Source organism: Aptenodytes forsteri, unplaced genomic scaffold (genome assembly GCF_000699145.1).
Source record: "Aptenodytes forsteri isolate BGI_AS27 unplaced genomic scaffold, ASM69914v1 Scaffold132, whole genome shotgun sequence".
NCBI classification, from domain to species: domain Eukaryota; kingdom Metazoa; phylum Chordata; class Aves; order Sphenisciformes; family Spheniscidae; genus Aptenodytes; species Aptenodytes forsteri.
Genome location: NW_008795520.1, coordinates 3,475,720 through 3,499,625, shown reverse-complemented (window position 1 = coordinate 3,499,625; position 23,906 = coordinate 3,475,720). Strand labels below are relative to the sequence as shown.

Genomic DNA, 23,906 nt, shown 5'->3' with positions numbered 1-23,906 from the left:
TACTTGAGATAATTGTCACACTTCAATATTAACTCAATGCTCTCTTACCCCACTGTGTTTATACCATATGCTAAATAGCATAATCATCATGTCTGAACAAAAGTAGCACATGGGAATCCTCTAAGTGCAGAGTTGAATTTAAAGTTCAGATCATATATATTTTTTAACGTGCAGTATGTTAAGTATGCATTTTATGTGTTCGAATTCTCATGAATAATGTCCTAGAGGTTTTTATGATTTATGATTAATACAATAATCGGTTTTCTGTGATGATTTCAAGAGCTGCCAATGTTTCTGGCTACCTGAATAAGAAACAACAAGGAGTGAGGAGGTGTGGCCATCCTGAGATAAATCACTGCTGTCCCCTTCCCCTCCCAAGACACCCAAACAAAAGCTCATTAAGTGACAGAGACCGTAGGCCCCGACTCACAGGGGATCCCCAGCCATAGGACTTGGCAGTGTCCAGTCTTTGATTATGCCTTCATAGAGGGTAGTAATCTTGGTATAGGTGAGTCAGTTGTCTTAGACAGCAAAGCCAGAAGGGTATTTTCTGAATATGTAAGACTCTACAGAATCAAATCACATTTTTGGTTTGGTTTTACCTTCTTCTTACATCAGGGAATAATGAGCCCTGTAGGTAATATTTAATTTTTGTTGCACCCTGAAAGGAAACGCTGTAAAGCTCCAACAGTTAACGTTCAACATGTTTGGATAGCTAGTGAACAACCTTCATAGGTAGAAGATGCAGTGTAAGGTTGAGGAGACTTGAGTAACAGCCCAAAATTGCAACAGGATGGTTGCTGGGAAACTTGGGTGCGGGAAAGAGGATCGGAGACCCTTCAATTCAGAGGGTGAAGGCCTTTAACCCTTTGCCCAATGTGGTCCCTAATTAGGCTCCGGGTCTTTTCATATTCTTTAACCACTGCTTATAGAAGGATACCATATAGCCATTCATTTAAGGATGCTGTGTATGTCCTCTATCCATTCATTTAGAGATGCTGCTTATGTTTATTGTTGTGATCGTTTTTGTGTGTGTTAAAATAAAGTTTTGGATGATGTTTATTCCCATGGCCCGTATCTGTTTCAGGCAGATCTCTAGAACCGATGTAGTATTTTGATGCTTTCCTAGATTAGAATCTGAATATCTCCCTCAATTTTCTCTGGGACACAGTTAAGCATTCTAACCATTGAGCATATTCTGTATTGTCATCAAGATAGATGCTTTCCTGAACTAGCACTGTGAAGTGTATTTAAATATTTTGTAACAACTGTGTCTTGTGGCATGATTGAGTGTTTCTGTGTATTCCTTTTAGAAGTATTCATCAGTGAGCAAGTTTTCTCAGAAGTATAACAACGTAGATATCTTTAATTCCATGCTATATTCACTGTTTTAAAAAGTTACTGCTCTTAAGCATACATTCTGCATAGGGAGTGTGCAACTCATAATTAATTACAAAGAAAACAGGACAGGACATTAAATTGTTATATGCAGGACAAACCAGTTAAAATAATTAAGGCAATAACTGACATTTGTAGATGTGAAGAATAACTGGATTTGCAGTGCTGAAGAATGACTTACGAAGTGGAATGGCCCAGTTTTGCAATACAGTAACATCTTGTTTTATTGTAGATATTTGAGTTGTGGTTTAAGCAACTTTTTGAAATGCATAAACAGTTTTCACTGAACTCCATTATCCTCTTTTCTAAGCCTATTTCATGATATCTGGAAGGATGCAGTGTCTCGAGTCACTTTCATCATCCAATGAATTATATTGCACCATATATCAGTTCAGAATGTTTAACATTAAAGCGTAGTCATTTCAAATTAAAATCAAACAGTTCTATGTATAGTCTTGTATAAATGTTGCCAGAGTTGGTAACCTTATATGTATTTCTGGAAACCACTGCTGTCATAAGGCTACGGAGGTTTCATTTAACATTTCAGAATTAATAAAACTATACAGTATCTGCTAAATTCATGGTGATATGTTCCAAAATATCAAGAGGAAGTATGAAAATCCAGCTCAGTAACTCTTTTGAGGCCCCAAAAGGATCTGATATGGTGGAGCAAATCTCTGATCTTCTGTATCAGCTCAAGAATTCCAGAGTGCCTGCCCAGAAGAATACTCCCAAGAACTGATGATAGGATATGATTGTGTGAATTATTTTAACCAGTAATACGTGTTCTTATATCTTCATATTTTGATGTTTAGTTTTCATTTTATGGAAACCTTTCTCCACGGAGGACACTTTACCGTACCCTATCTGATGAGAGTATATGTAGCAATCGAAGAGGATCTTCATATGCCAGCTCTCGAAGTTCAATGCTAGACCAGGCCTTGCCAAATGATATCTTATTCAGCACTACTCCACCGTATCACAGTACATTGCCTCCCAGAATGAGCCTGACTCCTGGAATGGGAAATCTGAGAAGTAAGTGATTGTTGCCATCATTGCTGAGTTTGGAATATTTGTAATAAACTCAAACAAATCACCAAATATTAAGTTAGATTTTACTTTTAAGGTGAAATTATGAAATGTCAAATCAGTGTTCTAGATATCCTAGTAAAAGAATATTTGGGCAGCAGTACATGCTTATGCTTGCCTTAGTGACCAATTCAGATTTATCATGTTTGGAGATAGCATTCACTTTACTTCCCAAAAAATTTTCATGAGGTCAGTGATAGGCAACAAACATTTGTCTGAAGATATTTCTTGTTAGCATTTTCTTTTCCAGTGGTGACCTAATTAAGCCAAGCTGGCCTGTTGTATTTTAATATTTTTATTTGTTTATTTTTTGTGTGCATTCGAATTACTGAAATAGTCACGAATAATTCAAAATAGTAACTAAACAGGACAGCTTCTATTTAGATGATCCTTTTGGTAACATCTTAAAAGGAAATGTGCAATAGTTGTTGTCATCTCCAATTTCAAAACCAAATTTGCTGATATGTTTTTTTGACATGTTAGTAAAACCTTTGCAAATAACACTGTATTTTTAACAGCAGAAAAAGAGAAGTCTGGGTTGCTAAATTAAAACTATTTTATGAAGGTGTCTCTTTACTTGTGAGGTCTTCATAAGCAAGATCTTTATTATATGCTTACCTTGCAATAATTCCAATATGGAGTGATGAACTATAAAGTTTGTAGTAGTTTTGTGAAAAAATGGAATGAAAATTATGAAAATTACAAAAAAAAAAAAAAGGAAATTGTGAAAAATATATATGCTTATATACCACAGCCCAAATCTACACAGCCAAATACATATATTTAGGCTACATATCCATTTTTATATATTTAGTAAGAGTGAATTGTTTTTTAAAAAATGCTAAATCTCTTCACTTCTCAGTTATTTTAGGCTGACCTATAGGGGACACCCAATCTAGAAAAGAAAAAAAAAGGCACTTTTAGTTAGCTACTTTAATATTGCATCACAGCTGACCGCAATTTAAAAAAATAGTAGAGCAACTGTGCACTCTGAAGTCCATAGTTAAGAAGCTGTGGGTGGATTTCTTGAAAGCATTAAGGACTTTTGTAGGCGCATGTCCATAGAGAATGCAGATAGATGACTCAAAAGAAATGGTAATAAAAAGGGCTTTGTCATTCATCGTGTCCTTCAGGAACTAGCAGTCACTTGCTAACTTTCTAACTTTCAGAAGTAAGCCTTATATACAAAACATTTTTCTAGTTATACTGGCCTTAGCTATGTGACTGGGTTTTAGTCACTAACCACTGGTTAATTTTAAACTGGTATCGCGAACAAGTGCTAAATTCCTGCTTCAGATGGGAATGCATGCTTGGTGTACACTTTGCCGTTCTAAAAATGCTCTTCTATCAGAGTGAAACTCTTTACTATAAATTTAATATGAAAAGATCTGTTGCTTTTACTGATAGAGAATGAAGACTCATTTTGTTTCATTTGAGACTAATTCAGTAGATTTTGTAGTCTATGAAGGGGCTATGTATATAGTCAGGCATCCTGATTGTATTTTTTTCTTTTACTATGTTAGGCCTGTGTTTTTAGAGCCATTTCTTGTAAAGGTAAATGTGCAATGGGATCAAACCTTCAGCGTGCTTTTATTCTGGAGATTGACACAAGGCAATTAATGGTGTACACTCAAGCTGCATACTGCTCTTCCAGCAGTGAAATTTTAGTGTTTCGTGTATTGGTTCTGTCTTAAACTCCTTATTTTCCATTCTTGCTGCTTCTTAGATACAGAAATTTATTTATACACATAGCTGGGAAAAAACATGAAACTAGTATCCTGTCAGTCAAAATGAAGCTGATTGTTGATATCCAAGGTACTTCATGCTATTTTCATATACAGCCTCTATTTTCTGCTTCTGATTTTGTATTATAAAAGTGCCTTTCAGTGCCAGCAATATAGGATCTTTTATGATGGCTGTTTCAAGGAAGATTTAATTGGTTATCTGTAGCTACACTCTGAAAACAAACATATCATGACTTGCCCTGCTTTGTTTTCAAAATAAGGTTAGTCAGTATCTCCATATAAGAAACTAACTTTGGCTCTTGTTAGGAAGCTTTTTGGTTATCAGTGCATAGCAGGTATTTACATTCTATAGCAGTGGTGACGTGAGAAGTTTCTTTTTCATTTATAATTTTAGCTGGAGGTTGTAGTTTCAGATATCAGGATTCTTTGCTGTCACAGTAATGTCTTTTGTAAAATACAAGTGTTTGTGATCTTAAAACATTTTAATTTTACTGATATTTAATGTTTACGGAAATCAGTGGAAATAGTGTGGTTTGGGCTGGAATTCATTTTAGAAAGATACGTTCTTGCATGTTATTACCCAGCATGTGGTACATGAAATACTGTAGCAGCACCAAGACTCACAATAGTGTGGTTTGGGCTGGAATTCATTTTGAAATACTGTAGCAGCACCAAGACTCATGAGATCCCTCTAGCAAGGAAAAGAGTGTGATTAATAGGTAAGCAAGGCAGCACCAAAACCAAAGCATAATAGGCAACCTGAAGGGTTTCCGTTTACTGGGAAATCAGAATTATCAGACAGAACGACCATGCAAATATGGAAACAGAAGCTTCAACTGTGTGTGATGTTGACTGTGGGAAGGAGATGAGAAGATGAAGCTATAGGATTTTTTTATTATTTTATCACTGGGGGAAGTGAAGTGAAAGAAGAGTTGCTTTCAGTAAAGCCTGAAATGCAAGCTCTGACAGTTGAGTGCTGTTGATTGCACACAGTACACAAATGTAGAAAGATTTATTTCATTTTATCTTATTTTTAACTTAAACCAGAAAGCAGAACTCGTGTAGCTGAGAACTCTGGAATTTTACCTTGGGGACATTAAAGATTCCCTAACTGAGACGGTGCTGTTCACATTGAGTGATTCTAGCATGCCATACATGGTTGCAGGTACAAATCTATCCCTGTCTTGCAAATTCATGGCAGCTGAACTAGCAGGGAAAGAATGAAAACAATGAGAACCACTGACACAGAACTAGTGTACTAACAGAAGTCGGAAACCCAGAAAGACACATGGAGGCAGTCTGACTGACATTGCAGGCACCGTGGTCCTCTCCTGTTATGAAACACAAAAAGAAAGGGGAAAGAAAAATACCCTAAGTGATAATACTGGCGTGACATTCCTGAGCTGTGAGGAAAGGAGCAAGGTGCAGGATATTTGCAGTGAAGAGGGTCGTAGGGAAGGGAATATTTTGCAATGATACACTAACAAATTCTGAAAGTTCTCAGATTATACATGCCATAGGGAAAAGGCTACCAGAAGTGCGGCTGATATATCTGCAATGATGTTATTAGATGAAAGTCTGTCTTAAAACTGGCTTACTACCAGCACTAGCTTCAATCCAAAACTAACCTCGTTGATAAGAAGCAGTATTAAAATGGAAGAGCATCACTGTGTGTTGATGATGTACAACATGAACAATTTGGAAATCAGTTTTTCAGTAAGCAAATAAAGGCTGTTGATTAAATAATTCACGCAACCAAAAGAGTATATATGTTGTCTGTTAGACTCTCACACAGTAAATAATCCACCATACCAGAACATGAGACTATTTTCTATAACAAAAGGGAAGGGAGAAGTAGTTACTGGCAGCATATGTCCACTATTCTAACAGTAATGTGAGCATATGTCCATGAGAAAGTCTACTAGCAGGCTGGCATCTTTGAAGGGAGACTTTGGGCAAGCCTAGGTAATACTGAAGAAGGGAAGGGTTCGGCAGGAAGAAGCTGTTGTTTAAGAGGACCATAGAGATATAATTTGTGATTGCAGGAAAGAAGAACAGGAAGCAGACAATGGGATTTATGTCTGCATATGACTTGATATGTTCCTTCAGCTGCAGCATCTTCTGAGATAATCTACTTGTTAAATGACATGTCTAGTTTGAGCACAGTAAGTGAGGAGTACTTAGCAGATATTTTTTCATGATCTCCAGTCTCTACTGTAAAGTAGCAGTTCCAACTGAAGCAGGATACTTGTCTTGGAAGTAGAAAAGGTTAAGTCAGGTAAATCTTTCTTCTTTCAGTATAACTAGTTAATCTTTGAATACAGAGCTATGTGGGACTGATGACAGTCAATTTGAGGAGCTCTGTTGGAAACTGAACTGACCATATAATTTTGGTGAAGATAAGGACTCTTCAAAATGCTTTATATTTTTATGTATCAATAATAAAAATAAAGAAAACTCCTAAGTGTAGGAAGAGAGTGGCATAACTGAAAGGACCAGAAACCACACGATCAATGATTTTGTCCCAAAAGGAGTACAGCAAATAAAATAATCTTTAAAACTGAAAGATAACACTTACATTGTTTCCTCAAAGGAAATAAGGGGTAAGTCTGTGTTGCTTCAAAACTAATCGTGTGGGCAATGAAGACAGTGGCCTACGAGATTAGGCATATCCTCCTGGACACGCAGAGTCCAGGACAACAGACAGCCTGCAGCTGCTACTGTGGCAGTCGTACAGAGAAAAAGTGGAGGTAACAGCGAGGTAAGAGGAGCAGGGAGGAAATGCAAATACAGGAGGCTAGAAATAATTCATCTCACCCAGAGCATTCCTGAAATACAAAAAATATTCTCTGAAATTCAAAAGCACAGAGGCCTATATTACGAGAGCTCTTTTTTTTTCTTTTCTCTCCCCCTGCCCCCTCCCTTGCCCCCACTGCACAAGAACACGTAATTTATATCTTGAAAATGAATTATTCTGTGCTGGCATACTTATGCCTGTTCAATTATTCCACTTATAATTTCAGCCATCAGCATGAGCAATTGCGTTTTCAGAGCTATCAATATTCAAATCTCTACTCTGGCAGGCTTTCTGCAGTTGAGTTGCTCTGGCAGGCCTTATGCAGGACCGAATAGGATTCACCCTAAGGTGAACTGAGGTTCTCACAAAGACAGTGCGTAATGAAGGATGAGTACTGGTGAATATACCCCTCCTACACTTTAATTTGGAAAGCCAGCAGAATCACACTGGGAACAGGCATCTTCCCGACAGGTTTCACGACCAGCCTCTGTACGCTGATCACACAAAAGCAAGGGCTGTCCCTTAGGGCCTGCCTGCTGGTCTAGAACCAAAACCTGGCTTGCCAGCCTTTCAAATAAGGCATTCTGTCTAGTTTCCACAACAGGGATGTATAAAATATTTGAACTTGCATAAATGAGGTTCTTACAATTCCCAGGTCGTATACAAAAGTTCAGAGACTCCTCTGATGTTGAGCTTCAAATGTATTTGGTAACCTTAGATAAGATTTTATGTCTGTTTATACGGAACTGAAAATAAAATCTTAGTACAGATGTATGGGTAGAATATATTTGTATATTACATTTTCCATTTCATATAACATCCACTTTTGCATACTAAGAGCGGGTATTGAGAAAGATGTTTCTACAGAGGTTTGTCAAGCCACTTCCAATTGTAATATAAGAATACTGCATCTTTCATATAAGTTGTAGAACAAGATAAATTCCACAGTAAACAGGATTTCTACCTCTTCTGCATTGTTTTTGCTTTGTAGGACTCCTAATTTTTGACAGAGGATTGTAAACCTCCTTCACTTTCCTGTTCCTGACTACTTCTTTTTTTTAAAGTTTTCTGCAAAGAATATGTTATGCTCTAATCATTGCTCCGTGCAGTAGAATGCTCTGTAACTTGCTACTGCTTTTGGATTTTTAGGTCAGAAATCTTTAATTCAAATGGACTTTGGTATTCTTTCTCCTTGGTATCAGGACAATGACAACATGCCATTTTCTTAAACTATAATGTATCTTATCTTCCACTTGTATGTGTGCATTTTTTCCGTCATTGATTTCTGTGTTTGATGTTTTCCTGGAAAAAATATTCCTCATAAATATTATAGTTTGAATCACTGGAATAACTAGATGGCAATTTCCTTCTGAAATATTTGAGGAAAAATTACTATTTTGACCTTTTTATTTAATAGAAGTAGATGCATCTGAAGCAAAATTTCTTTTTTCCTGACTACGCTATGTAATAAAAGTACAATATTGTATCACTAGCTTTATGGTTAAGATGAAATGTGATTACAAATAACGTATGTGGTTTATGTTCAGTTTTAAGAACCTCTGTGTGCCTGTTCAGCAGTATTCATTTTAATGTGTTCACATTGATCAGAGTGAAGATTGCTATGGATAATAAAGAAAATGTAAAACTATTTAAGATAATTATGAAAATTAGCATCTCCTCTACTAAGATGTATGTTCATGGTATCTCTCTAAAAGACTGCATAACTGAACGCTGTGTTTGAACTAACTTTATAGTGTATACATTTCAATTAATACACAATCTATCTACAGTATACAATGTGTTACAGCTCACTCTGGAGCTTAGAGATCGGCACACAAGTCTTACGTCCTCGGATATACAGCTACAAATATTAAACTAATAGGGTAGTATTTTCAATGTGAAAGTGAGTTTTGGATATAGGCTAGAATTTACAAATGCATTAAAAGAAAAGCAGGTGATACTTTTTTAAATTGCTTCTGGAACTGAAGTATTTAAGTTTCAGAATAAAAGTCTGCATGTAAATGTCTCGTATGTTGTTTTGTAGCCTTCTTAAAAATATAACTTTGTGTATCTAGCAACTTTTCTGCTCAGTGCTCAGGTTTAATATGGTATGCTTTAAGAATGGATGCTGCCTACTCACACAGCATTCACATGAAAATGCGAAGAACACATCATGTGCAAAGCGGCACAAAAAAACCCTTTAGAAACCCTTCCCATCTTATTCTGCCGAAGTTTAAAAATTGTTCCACCCATACTGAGTATTGAACAGGAAAAGACAGAAACAAGAGAAATGAAGATAAGCACTCTGCTTATACGTTTTTTACAGTTCATAATAATAGCTTCAAAATTAATTGTACATCATTGTTATAGGAAGACTAATTATTGTGTTTATTGTTTAGATGAATTCTGGTTCTCAGATGGGTCCTTATCTGATAAAGCCAAATTCAATGATCCTGGCCTGATGCCCCTGCCAGACACTGCCACAGGGCTAGACTGGTCCCACCTGGTAGATGCTGCACGAGCGTTTGAAGGTAACAGGAAAATTTGAATAAAGATCAATGTTCAGTACACAACTTTTTTTAAAAAATATATATTGTATAGCCACATTTTGAATTACAAAAATCCAGTGTTTGCCTCCGTAGCCCTTTAGTTCTTTTGGCAGTATCACTTCTCAGTGCGGAAGATTGTCACTGAAAATGTGAGGTATTCATCATACTTTCAGTATCTATCTTAGATACAATTCATCCACTTAGGGGCCTAAGTTCCTTCTGTCATCAGTTGGAAAAAGCGGGTGCTTTGAAGCATTTAAGTTAGCTGTTTAAAATGAAACTGGGAGTAACAGTTCCCTGAGTGTTTATAAACTTGTACGTGTGGTCCAAATGATGTTGCAGTCCCTCGCAGTTTTCATAATAAGCCCTTGAAAAACAGCAAAAATGTACGCTATATTTTCCAGTAGCAGAACTCGAGGTGCAGGATATAGACCAGGTTTGCATTATTAAATTATAAGACCAGATTAACTAAGAAAAAACCTCATTCACCTCTGAGAGCTAAACCTACACGTAATGTATAAACACAGAAAGGTGGGTGTTGGTTTGGGTGTATATATGAATATATACAGTTGAATGTTTGTGCTTTGTTGTTTCTGAGGGGTGTTTTGGTTAGGTCGCTGTGCTGCCCTAAAATTTCTGACATTTCTTAACTGGTGTTACTCTCATTAGTGAATGTATGGGAAGTCAGAGGTATCTGTGAATAAGGATGTGATTACCACCGTCATCGTTACAGAAGATACAGGTCTTAACTTTATGAGGAGAACTGGTTGTGAAGTTAGCGATGAGATGTTCTTCTGTTTTTTTAACTAAAAGCAACCATGGGAATCAGTTTTCTGGTATCTGATTCCTTCCCTAAGTATGAAGCAATTAAATTTCAATTTGATCAAAAGCTCTTCAGAACTACTTACTGTACTAATTTAAACAGCATTGTTAAAAACCCAAACTAACAGTGATGATGATTAGCAATCTAAAGTACTGTATTGTTTCTTAACTTGATTAACTGTATGTGCATTCGTTACTACTCAGTACTGCTCAAACACGCCTGTTGTGGCTGGCAGGAAGCACTGTGACACTGAGAATCTGACAACTGTTCCCTTGCGTTTCTATGTTTGATTGCTCAGGGAACATCCTGCTATTTGTTACTGACATCTTAAACAACTGGGAACAGATTTGGATCAGTAAACGACTAACTCTGTAACTTTGTACTTGAAGAATATTTTTAAAAGCTAATAACAATTTTGAGTTCAGCTGACGTAAAGGTCATTCTGTAACAGTTATGCTCCTGTATTTTTAGCTTTCTCTGAAAACTTTAACAGATTTTCATTATTTTTACTGCTTAATAGAGTGATGAAAATAATTTCACTTTGGTAAGTGTTATGTGAGTGTAATTACCATTTGAATTTGAGAGAGAGAGGTAGAACAACATAGCTAGCCACAGTGCCCTATCCTAGGGAGGAGGAGTATTCACTTGTTGGGTTTTAATTGCAAAAATCTTAGCTATATATGTAGACAATGCTGAAGAACTGATGGTCTGAGTCACAAGATAGAAACTTTTTATTGGTTTTTTTTTTAATTATTGTAAGAATTTGAGTAGTAAATAATAATCTAGTTTTGTATGAAGGAATGTAATTCTTTTCTGTTTAGGACTCTGCAATAGAGACATCTGTGTACATGTTAGATGATTTATAAAATGTTTTGACTAAATTCATAGTACTGCAATTTGCAATTTTTACAAGGAATGGAATTTTTAAGCCCTTTTTCAACTTTCCTATGCCTTGCAATTTTAAAGTCCTTTTAAAAAGAATAGCTGATAGGCATTTCATAAAAAACTCATTGGGAGGGAATGTGTTGGATATGAATTAGCAGATGCAGTTTCCTTATGTATTTTAATGTTGTTGACTTAGGAGTTGCTTCAACTTACTATTTAAAAATAGCTTGGAACTACTGTTCTGCATTCTATCAATGTGAAAAAGAGAGTGGATGATTCTAAAGTTTGTCCACTTCTAAATATAAAACTGCTTTGATCTTTTTATTAAACTGGCGAGGAATGTGATCACATTTTATATAGAACCATCTCAAAAAAAACCCCCGAAACAAACACCACCCTCACCCCCAAACCTTCAATGAAAAAGATCACAAAATGGATAGGACATGTTTAATACTGATTTAAGAAATTAATGTTAGAGTTGTTCTCTAGTTTGGCTTTGCCAACCTGATATTTCACAGTTGTGTTCTGTGCTAGAACCTAGATACAAGACTTAATTTTAGTTTTTTCTTTGTACAAGGTCTTTTCTTAATATCAGTTTCTTAGAATTACCAATCTGATTCCAAGGTCAGGGTTTTCCCCCTGTGATCTCTCTAGATTGTATGTTGACAACTTACATATTTTGATCAGTTTGACATTCATAATGTGGGCCTCACAGTCCTTCATCTGTCTGTCTTAAAATGCAATTGTATCTCAATTTAATATTAAATATAGCCCTTTTAGGTGCTTATAATGTTGGCATTAATTGCATTAAGAATTAAATACAGTAGCAAGATTTTTGCTACCATCATCTGTACTCAGAGTTTACTTATGGGTGTAACAAGAACAGCGGTCTCATTTTTAGCTCCCCCCCCTCCCCCCCAAATGAACAGTTGACTAGGTTGTTTATTAATTAGTATTAGCTTTTATCCAACTGAAGCCTTGGTCCTCTGTAGAACAGCAGTTTTTAAACTGTGGTCCGTGAGGGTGGAGTAAGCAATTACTTCTTTTTTTTTAATTGAAAGTATGATGATAATGCTTTTCACTTTGTGAGGATTTCATTTTCATGGCTTTTGCATGGCAAGAACTTTTGTGGGAAGCTGAATATTTACTTCAAACTTCTGAAAATCCTCTGTTATTCCTAAGACAGGTCTTCACAGTGCAATGGAGAGCTGTGCAGGCGTTAACTCCACAGGCTCCAGAAGCTGCATCAGTAAGGGGTTTTGCTTGAGCTGTGTCTGCTGAGGGTCGGTGTCCATAAGCTGGAGCACAGTGCAACGTTATTTTAAGTCTTCGCACTGCCTTCCTTTGCAGGACATATAGTTTTGACTCTGTTATTTATCCAGTGATCGTCTTTAGCATGCACGCAGTCAGTAGCAAGGGGTATCCCTCCATTTCTTTCATACATGGATAGGCTACTTCCCGTTCCCTTCTCTTGTTTTGGTGGGAGCCGCAGAGAGACAGTAACCAGGGAGCAGCTGACGTGCTAGAAGTACACTGTTGTAATATTTTTGTATCCATCCCTGAAGCAAACAATAAAAAATAGATAGAACTGGATGTGACTGTACAGCAAAAGAGGTGGGGTTTTAGGTAGGGCGGTTGGGGTGAAACACGCGAAGTTAAAGCACGTTGAACGGAGTAAAGATAAAGATATGGGGATTTATAGAATAAATTGGAAAGCCGAATTAGAAAAAGTAGAACAAAGAAATCTCAGAAAAGAATAAGGGAAAGGAGAGAATGTATTTTTTAATCCTCTTTTTGTATTATCCCTCCAATAGATCTCCAAGTTAGGGAAGAAGGACTGGCTTTCAACATGCATATTATGTTGCTGATGGCTAATTTGGGATCTTTTCGATGTTTTGGGGAAGAAAAGGAGAAGCCTTTCTAGATGTCCATATCTGTTACTGTCATTGTAGAAGGGAATTGACACAAACATAAAAATTGATTATTATTAGGAATAGAACTTTGTGCTATTTGTTCTACTTTAAACTGGGTTTGTTGTGCTTAAAAAAAGCTGTTTTGTGTTTGGTAAATCATATTGCGGGAATTCACAGCCTAAGAAAGTCCCTCTGATGTCTCTGATTTAGTTCATTAAAATAGGTGGTATCAACTTCTGATTTTTTTCCCAGGTTATTTTTATGAATGTCTACTAGTGCCAATCAGAATGCAGTGTTTCTTAATGCCAATTTATCTTTGCAGAAACATCTGTGCTACTATAATTAATATTATTTTAATACTTCCATTTAAAGTCTTTATAGCTTAATGCAAGTAATGCTACACATAACATAATGAGAAAGAAGTGAAGCATTCAGCATGAGAGATAATTATTTTAACCAAATTAGTATGTTAAACTGCTAGAAAAAGAAAAAAAAGAAAATATTTAGTTAACATTTGGTCATTTCTAGTGCATGCATGTGTAACTCTTTTTGCTTCAGTGCATATGTCAGTGTATGTTTGTGGGTAGACTTTGCCTTAATAATGAGAGAGTGGCTTCACGCGCTGTACTCATTTTAGCCTTTTCTGCTCTCCAGTACATCAAAATTGTCTGGAGTTTTTTCTGGCCTCTGTTAACGGTCTGGAACAATGAAAATCCAGATTCAAATTCTTATTGGTTACAACTGTACAATTCTATTACTTCAAAGTGAGACATGAATTTTGTCTCATCTTTGGTCTTGCCAAGTCAACTGTTGCTTAAACTTTTGATATAAATGCCAATATATTTTTGCAAATAGTTTTCTATGCATGTGTCCTACATGGGGTTTGGCAAGGATGTCCCAGATAAAAATAAGAGCTCTGAGATTTACCTGTGTTTTCTTCTGTTTAGTATGCACATATCACTTAAATTGAATAGGTGGTGTCCCTGTAGTTTGGAGGAAGCAGAACTTATGTTTACAGCATCACAGTCAGAAATACACTTGCTTTTCCTTTCAAAAAATTAGCTGTCGGTGAAGGTAGCTTTGATTTCATTTTCCTGAATATAGATTCAAGCCAATTCTGTTAAGAACAAATAGAACAAAAATCAGTAGGAAGATTTTGCTCTTTGAAGCACAAGTTCAACCTTCACCACAACTCAGGTTTAAAAAGAGTTCTGATTTAAATGGTAGATTGGTGAAACTATTGCTAAGCATGAATACTTATAGGGAGATCAGTGAGATTTGATATAGTTACTGAAAATAAAAATGTGTCTTTAAAAGTGCTTGAAAAGTATTCAAAGGCAAAATATTTTGCTAGTCCAGGATCTTGTTGATGTACTAGTTATTAGAGAGATTTATTGTGTTACTAACTTGTTCAGAGAATGATTTTGACACTAACCTGGCTTTTGAAAATTAAGGAACTACTCTTTGAAGAGCAACACAGGAATTGACGTAGTATGTTATATGATTGGAGACTTACGGTTATTAGTGGCCATGTAGTGACTTCATTCCTCACCTGATGAATGTGAGAATATGGTTTCATATTTTATAAAGATATGAAAATTGGGAAAAAATGTTTAACTTATACTAGGAAAACAGAAAAGGTATAACAATTCATTTCATACTCTAAGTGTTAATATTATTTTTAAATTATGTGGAGTTGAAATTCATTAAGGATTACACAAGGAAGAAAAAGTTAATCCACACATTATACTTCATTGCAAGCACCCATGTTTTTGTATTTTTGTTGTGTGTTGAAATAATATGAAAATATTTTCAAATATTGTGTTTAAAAATGGCATCACGTGATTTCATTAACAGCTGCATGTACCTGTTTTGGCACCTGCTTTTATCCATCAGGAAAAAGATGCTTTCAAATCCTGCTGGGGAGATCAAACTGTCAAAACGTTTTCTCAGCTGACAAAATAAACCAGACAAGTGGCCGTTCTCTTTAATTAAGCTTACTTGGCAGAGGGAGAAAAATGCAGATTTCTTAATATTACAGTAGAATTGCCTCTGAGACACAATGTCACATGTCACGTATTGTTGACCATAGAAAAATTAGCAACAGCATAACATTTGTTGTTGGCTTTGTTTTCTTCTGTCAAGCGGTAATGAAAATGTGAATGGTATAAAGGTGAAATCAATAATTAGATATGTACTTCAAACTGATTGTTTACACAGTCTTGTTTCTGGCCTGCATACTGCGTTTGATCTGGGAAAGTAGCTTTAGTTTCTCTGTACTAATTAAATCTATTCAACTTAGTAAGTTTCAAATCTGTCAATGGTGGCATTGATTATGTGTTTAAAATTATATTCTTACCTTAGCACATCCAAAAAAGTCGTGTTCATATTTGCTGAGATCCATCACTAGTCAGAAATAAGGATAAAAGCAGGGGAAATGAGCTGCGGTCTTTAAAATTGGACAAAAAATGACATGCAACTTTTCTTCATTATATTATAGAATGAATTGTCAATCTTTGCTATTCCTTGAAACTATTCATTTAAAAAATCCCCTTAAAGAGCTTTTTAGTGATTTCCTATTTTTGTTTGGTAGAACTTTTAAACCAAAATTTCCTTCCTAGTTAAAGTGATCTGGCCGGTATTCACTGTTTGGGTGCTCAGAGTTTGGCGGGTTGTCTTTTTATGTATCATGCCAAGTTGTCATGCTGTGTCGCAATACTGGATATTACTATTAGACACCTCGTGCTTTACCGTAATGTCGGTGTTGTGTAAAAATGGCGTTGCAGGGCTGGCGGTGAGAGCCAGCGTGAGTTGCACGGGGAGTATTGCACTGCGTGCGCTGTACCTGAGGACCACAGCTGCTCCAGTGGAGATGGACTGTCTTGTTTATAGGAACATTCTAAATCTTATTCCAGGTTTTGACTCAGATGAAGAATTTGGGCCGTTCTGTCATCACACGCCGTTTCTAGGTGATGGTCTGGGATTGATGACTTTTGCCTTTTGTAAACTTTCTTTAATATTTCCTATGTTTGCACGTTTGCATGATAATGCAAGCTTCGGGCCTGTGGGGTGGTAGAGCAAGGGGAGAAAGGGCAAGGCAGGCATGTTGTCGCCAGAATTTATACAAGCCTACAGACATGGATTTTGTTTGACAGAAATAAGTTAAATCAATCTCCACAGAATATGGATTTTTTTTTTTTTTTTTTAAAGAAGACAAATTAAATCCTAATGAATGCATCATTTACACCTGTTCTGTGCAATGATGATCTGCATGGCATACTTTATTATGTGGTGACTGATGTATTTTGGCAACCACACTGTATATCCATAGGTAATTACATCTGTGCTTGTTAGATTACGTTCTTGTGGAATCCAATGTAGATAATAGCGTGCCTTAGTAATATATATAACAAAAACTCAATTGATAAAAATAGTGAGAATTTATTGTTTTTCAAGTATGCAGATTACCATTAGGTTCTGCAAATGCTTGAGACAGTAAAACAGTACAAAATGAACAGTGCAGATTTCTGAGGAATCTGATGGCTTTAAGTCCATGGAAAATGCAAACCTTTTCGCTGAATTATTATTGTCATTGGTTGTGGCCCTGAATTCTCAAATGGTTTTCTGCAGATTTCATCAAGACCAATTTACTGTTCATATCAGCATTAACTGGTCCAAACAAATCTGTCTTACTCTGCTGACAGACACCAAAAATTGCTTTGGGGTTGCCTTTGGATGCAGATGTGGGGAAGCCAACTAGTTGGAATATACATCTGCTGATTATCTTCAAAGCTGTGATGTAGAAACCTACATCCATTTCTCTAACTGAACCAGGATAATGGCTGTAATATAGCCTTTTATTTGGTATATATGTCCAGCTTTAAACGTATCCTTACGTTACTTTTTTGCAGATCAGAGAGTAGCATCCTTTTGCACCTTGAATGATATGCAGCAAGCTCAGGGCTTGGAAGGAACACAAGAGTTACCTTTGGATGAGAGTCTCACAGATGGAAAAGATTTCCTTGAAGCTACTGGGTATGTCAGAACTAAAGCGTGTTTCTTACAAAAATATTTTAAGAAGAAAAGATTTTCTCTTAACGTTGCACGTCAAATTGCCTGTATGTATGTTTCACTGCTACCTGATGGCAGACCTGCTACCTTGACTGATCATGTCTTTAATTTTGAAAAATGTTTGTTGGAATCAACCTCTGAGCGGTTCTATCTAGGAAATTTGTAGTATAGTCAAAAAAAGCGCTCTCACTGGAATAGGCCTCTAATTCAGAGTACGGTTAGATGCAGAGTTTCAGCTAATCAAATTTTTCACTGTATTCCTCCTATACCATAATAATTTGTGTTACGCTTATTTCTATTTTCATTTGAATAGAACCAATAACAGGAGCTCAACTCTGTAGTATGCAATAACCTTATCTGCAGCAAATGTCTCAGACCTTGGAACAGGCGTTCCTGCCTATCTTTTGCAACTATTTGCTACTCACAAATCCATAATTTTTCATTTATACAGAGGTAAATTAATCAAGAGAACCTGTAACTGAGGACTGCAGGAAACTTTTATGCCAAACTGCCCAATGCTTCAAATTCTTCCCAGTGCTCTGGAAGAGATTATTCTCCCTTTTTTTCTTTTCCTTTTTTTTTTCCCCCCGTCTTCCCTGCTGTGAGGAGTATACTTGTTAAAAACACAGATTCAGCAGTGTAATCTGTCCACTAGCACGCTTTAAAAAAAAAACACATCTTTGATTAGTTTTGCTCTTCAGCTGCAGGAATGGAAGAACAGGAAATGGAGGGAAAAGTCTTCTTGCTTGTTAGATATCACATTTTAATTTGAACCAATTTTACACAAACTAACTTACATGGTAAAGCGCATTTATTGTAATGACTTCTAAGTCCACATCTTTCCCCAGCCTAGTGATCAGTAAGGATTGCAAAAGTCTGCTAAAGATGTTCCACTTTTAGCATCGGCAAACCTGTCAGATTTGTGCACTTGCATGAAGCAGCTGATCAGCTTTGTATATAAAGCTTCTCTCGTCTAGACACAATGATTCACATTATGGCTAATTTCATCTATAACGTGTATGAAACTGTCTCCCACAGTGCTCGTTGTCAGACAGGAAACAGAAGCTATTCTCAGTATTTTCCTTCAGTCATGCATTTGATTAACCTGTGGCAATATTTCATATGTTTTGACCTTTAAACAAAATATTTGTCTCCATAAAGCCATAGGTTTATCCTTTACTGGAAATGACACAACTGCAGACCAGACAAAAGAACTCTCAACAGCTCTTTCGGTTTACAATAATTGCTGCTGCAGCTTGCTTCGGATTAGTACAGTCCTTATCAGAAAGCAGCTTGTTAACAAATGTGCTCGGCACACCATTTAGCAGCAAGTTTGATTTGCAGTGTGAGGGTACGTGCAAATAATTCCTAAAACATTCCTTCTTAAAATCATTGTCATTTCTGCCCGATTTGCGTGAGAGGCAGTGTCATATTTCAGATATTGCAGCAATGGGTTTATGTTCCAGTAATGGCCTCTTGCTGATGCTGCTTTTGTCTGTGTTTTCCTAACTATGCCTAAACTGATTTGTTTCCTTTGCTATCACTAAAAGTGTTACTCTGTAAAAGCGGGGGTAGAAAATGTTTTTAACTAACCCAGAGTGAAGGTAGTGGTTTACTTCACAGGGAACATGCTCCGAGTACTCTGACTGGAAAAGTAAACCAGCTAGAAGTCATCCTCCGGCAACTACAAACCGACCTGAGAAAGGTAAGAGATCATTAGCGATATTATTACAGTTAAACTAGACAGTGTAATTAACGAATGGTAGAGCCCAGTGGTTGATCAGAACACTGGGGTGCAGAAGGTCCTGTGGGAACGGTTATGTGAACAAGCTGCCCCAAGGCTAACTGGTTTATGGGTCTTTACTCCAGAATAACTGTCCTACGTACAGTCATACCCCAGAAAGAAGGAGGCACTTCATCTCCATTTGTGGTACCTCGGGTTTAACAAAGGATTAGGGATATGGGCACGGGCACTATTGCAAAGTAGTTAACGCTCCAGATTTGTCATCCTTGTTGCCTTGTGGTATCTTGATCATGTAACAATGACTTGCATTTGCTGTCTAATTTCTGAGCTGGAGACAACGCCAGGACTGGTAGAGATGAGACTGCTTTTGGTAAGAAAATAATCATGTAAGGGAAAATTTTGAAATTAGATATTTTTCTTCCTTAATGTATGCTTGAAATCAGTTCCTTGTGACTTGGGCTCTCACATATGATTTGTAATAGCTAAAAGCTTCTTATTCTTTTAGTGCTTGAAATTTTTTGATAAATGGAGTAAACTCCTATAATTTTTGTATTAAAGTAGCATCTAGTTTTCTTTTTATCTTGCAGTGTTTTCTCAGAATGAATGAGGTAGTTGGAGCGTATTTGGGGAATTAACTTATGGTTAGTAGTTGTCAGAATGGATTAGGGAGCTCAACAAAATATAGCTGTATGACTTGCACAGAAATATTAACAACAAAAATAAACGCTGTCATCACGACTACTCACTTTACTCAACTTGTATCTTTGTTAACCAGGAAAAACAGGACAAGGCAGTTCTCCAAGCAGAGGTGCAGCATCTGAGACAAGATAACATGAGACTTCAGGAAGAGTCTCAAACAGCAGCTGCTCAGCTGAGGAAATTTACAGAGTGGTTTTTCAATACGATAGACAAAAAATCCTAATGATTGGGCCCCTGGAAAATACTTATTTGAACAATGTAACAGCTGTATTTTTTGAATTAGCGGGGTAATAATGTCACTGTGTTCGCAATCCATTTTAGGTGTTTCTGCTACATTCTCTATCCAGCTTTATTCATTTGAAAAGGAGAGAGAACTGTGGTAATCCGTCTTTAAAGTCATATGAAGAAAGCAGAGAATAGCAGATATTTGTTTGTGTGCAGATGAATGTAAAAAATCCTTAGTGTCATTTTAGACATTTTTAGAAGATGCTCTGGCTGGGGCTTGCCTGAAGAGGAATATTTGGGGTTTTAGTTCCTGCATTTCAGGTGCGCTGATGAAGATGTTAAAGCAATTTACATTAGCTTGGGCTTCAGTATTGTAAGATATAAAGAATAACCAGACATATACTTTAATGTTTAAAAGGTGCTCTATTTTTTTGTATGTACAGTAGTTTTATTTCCACAGTCCACATTGTCATAGCAATAACAATGGAGGTATAGTGAATAGTCACAAAGCTGTGTTTATAAAATGTTAGCACTGACGTGTTTAACACCAGTTTGGATGCAGATACATTAGAGATTATTTATTTGCAGGAACAAATGGTGCCTGAATATAAACAGTGTTCTGATTTTCTAAAAATACACATGCCTTGTAAATGGCTCACCGGGGTTAGCCCACTCCCAACTTCAGTTACTTTTGTATAGTTGATGTTCAGCTAAACAGTTATACTGCTTAACTATTGAAATCATGTATGGTGTGAGCCAGCCAATCAATTGTACAATGCCAAATTTGTTTATCTTTGTACAGAAGCTTTGATCAAGTGTCTTGTATTTAACACCTTTATTTAAGCTTATTTAACCTAAATTGTTGTTTTTATAAAGTTTGTTTTATCTGCACTATGGTGAGGTCAGTTGGTTGCAAGTTGTAATATTTTTAGCTTGCCAAGACTGTACTGAGGAGTTCTAGAAAATTCTAACAATTGGATGCTGCTAGTACACAATTGATTTGTTTGTATGCTTTAACATTTTTAACTGTTTAATTTGAAATGAACATACATCCTGCTTTTTTAATAAATGTTAAAAATCTAAACCTGAATTATTTTATCTTGTGTTATCTATAAGCACTCTCACCAGTAAGAGCTTAGGGTTCTGTTCAGCCCACTCTCTAGGTTCTCAGTCTGGAGACTGTCCAGCCCCCAGGTAACGATTCCTTGTTACCGTCGAAGGACTGTCGACATGATCACAGTTGATCTCTTTGGTGTGCCCTGTCCTGTAACTGAGGAGGCAGCTTCAGGGGTCAAGGAACAAAAGCTGTTTTGACTGTTCACAGGCATCGATTAGTGACCTAGGAGAAAAACTGCTTTACCCAAAAATACGTCCTAAAGAAAGTTTTCAAAAGGGCTCTAGTTTTCTTATATTATTTTGCATTAATTGTAGCAGCAAATAGCTTGCCATTTTCTTCTGCCGGCACTCGAGGATTTGATTGCAGTGTTCGCATATGTGAGATGTTTTGTGTATAGTACTGAGCTTAAAGTCCGCTCCAAAAAAGTACAGTTTTGCAAAATGAAATGAAGCTAATGAGCACGTTTGATGTTATCCTTCTGAGAGGGAAAAAAAAAAAGTTCAAGATCACGGTTGTATCCCAGTTTCCTTTCAGCAGCTGAATACATTCAGGCAAACCTAGAGAAAATTGTTGAATAGTTAAAAATAGATATTCAGCTGATGCAAGTAAAATTCTGTATCCATTGTTAGTGCACATCGGCTAAGAAATGTTTTTTAAGTTGAACAAATGTCGGTCCCTGCTTTAACAATTGTTCTGAATGACTGCTCTTAGGAAAGGTTATACACGGGCAGAGAATCAAGGCTTTGGCATCCTCACATTCAAACGAAAAAGACTATTTTGTCTTTGTATTTTTCATCAAAAACTCTGACTCTTACATACCAAACAACACCCATTAAGCTGTATTAACTTAGAGTAATTAAACATGGCAGTCACGTGTTACACCGGATTCCGATTTAAACACCTTACAGGAGTCATTAGCAAACCCATCTGGCTGGAGACCTTGCCAAATAACAGTGCTGAACAACTTGGACAATTTGTCTGTGAACATGTTTCTGTGAGGATTGGTTTGTCCGCTCTGAAAAGCCATGCGAACTGAAATGAGCTTGGGAATAAGCTTGTTCTGACGGGACACTATTAGGTTTGTGTAAGAGTTTGTAGTCCAGTATTCACTTTAGCTCTTTGTCTCTCAGTTACTGAAAACAAACACCTACCTGCACAAAAAGGATTTTCAGTAGTTGTCTTCTTTTCCCATCCAATTGGAAACATTTTATTTTCAGAAGTGACGGAAAACTTTGTCTACAAATCTCTTCTTCCCTTTGCTGACAAAAGCAGTTGTGTCAGAGGCACGTGGTTCTTCCTTAAGTAACTTCCACCATGGGAAAACGTTTCCAGTTTGGCTGTTATTGTTTTAATGACATGTGAATACAATATTTATCAGAGAGCGTAATACAGTTTTGGCATAGGGAAAGGCCATTTAATTGGACATTTTAATTAACTGGTTTTTAAGAATAATCCTCTCGGAGACATTTTGCTCACAAAAATGCCTGGTTTAGACGCGTGGAGGCAGAGGCTAAGTCTGCGTAAGAAACTAGTCTGAGCACTAGGAAAATTTAAAGTGTTGCTAACCCAGGTTTTGGGAGCGGGAGGAGATCTTTCAGGCTCGCTCTTGGCCAGTCCCATGACTGGACACCTCTTAGTGGCTGAAATCGTATGTTAGGTGGGCTCTGGCTTAGCTTCGTCTGGAAGCTCTGTGCTTCAAAACCAATCCGTATGAACCAAAGCAGAGTGACTGGGGATGACTGAGAAATTCACTTCAAAGATGTGTTCGTGATCTGAATTAAAACAGTAATATGGAAGTGTTTTAAATGTCAACAAAGTCTTCCCAGCACAGCAGGCCGTGCTGTGAAGTGCTGAGATGCAGAAACCAAACATGTGAGCCAACGCGGGCGTTTACTTCTGTAAAAGGGCAAAATTACAAAATGCTCTGCTTCTGCCTTAAAAGTGGCACCCTAATTTGTATGTAGATCTTTATTGAAGGGATCCTTACTAAGACATTTCTCACAATGTGGACTGTATTTTATTATGTATAGTTTTTTCTGAGATCACTATTACAAACATAAGGGATAATTTTTGGTATTTTTTCTGTTCCTGAGAGTGTAGTCATACTGTGGTTTAGGCAAGGGATAGCTTTATACAGAAGCTTTATACATCCTCTGCATATTATTTAATATAAATTCTAAAATGAGTTCATCTTTTTTTGTGCCCAAAATCCAGTTATGTGGGAAAAATGTTTAAAATATTTGTAATATAAACTGGCTTACTGTAGGGCAGTTGCTTAGAAAAACAACTTTCAGTCTGGAAAAGAAGAGAGTTGCCATGTGCATTATGTTGTTGTTGCAGCATTTGTTGAGCTCTCTCTGCTGACTGGTTCTAATATCTAAGAAATTCAGTGAAACTTAGGAATTGGTGTTGTATGATTTGAAATCATCAGAACCATTAATTATTGCCAAAACAAGTTATTCTTCACCCCCAGCTTCTCTCTTCCACAGCAAAGACTAGAAGAAAAAGAATGTCTTTCAACTCAGAAGCAAACAAAATGTTGCTTCTGCATGTTTGGGAGCAGATTATGCAAACTGGGAGGGAAAGGTATACTTTTGCAATCCTGGAAATACATTTGCCGAGAATATAAATCTTAATCTCGGCTCTTTTCTCTATGCACACAGGTTGCATTTTTCATTTGATTCCTCGCGCTTGCTTTATTTCACCCCCTCACCATGTTTCCTCGCTTTTCTCTCAAGAAGAATCCAATGGCACATGCGCCAGAAGGAAAATTTCTGCAGTAGATCCTGGTCTGGACAGCCGGGAACAAGTCTGTGTGGGTTTAGACAAAGCCATAGGGAGGCAGGGCCTA

General features: G+C 36.8%; 1 protein-coding gene across 1 annotated transcript in view; it reads left to right on the top strand.

Moving 5' to 3' along the window:
- SIPA1L2 (signal induced proliferation associated 1 like 2) overlaps nucleotides 1-21,028 on the top strand; it is a 122,787-nt gene extending 101,759 nt beyond the window's left edge. Inside the window, exons 17-21 of the mRNA XM_009281787.1 lie at nucleotides 2,214-2,433; nucleotides 9,429-9,560; nucleotides 17,111-17,234; nucleotides 18,894-18,975; nucleotides 19,790-21,028. Coding sequence (XP_009280062.1) covers nucleotides 2,214-2,433; nucleotides 9,429-9,560; nucleotides 17,111-17,234; nucleotides 18,894-18,975; nucleotides 19,790-19,936 — 705 coding nt within the window. The 3' untranslated portion in view covers nucleotides 19,937-21,028. The remainder of the gene's footprint in view (nucleotides 1-2,213; nucleotides 2,434-9,428; nucleotides 9,561-17,110; nucleotides 17,235-18,893; nucleotides 18,976-19,789) is intronic.
- The last annotated feature ends 2,878 nt before the right edge of the window (nucleotides 21,029-23,906 follow it).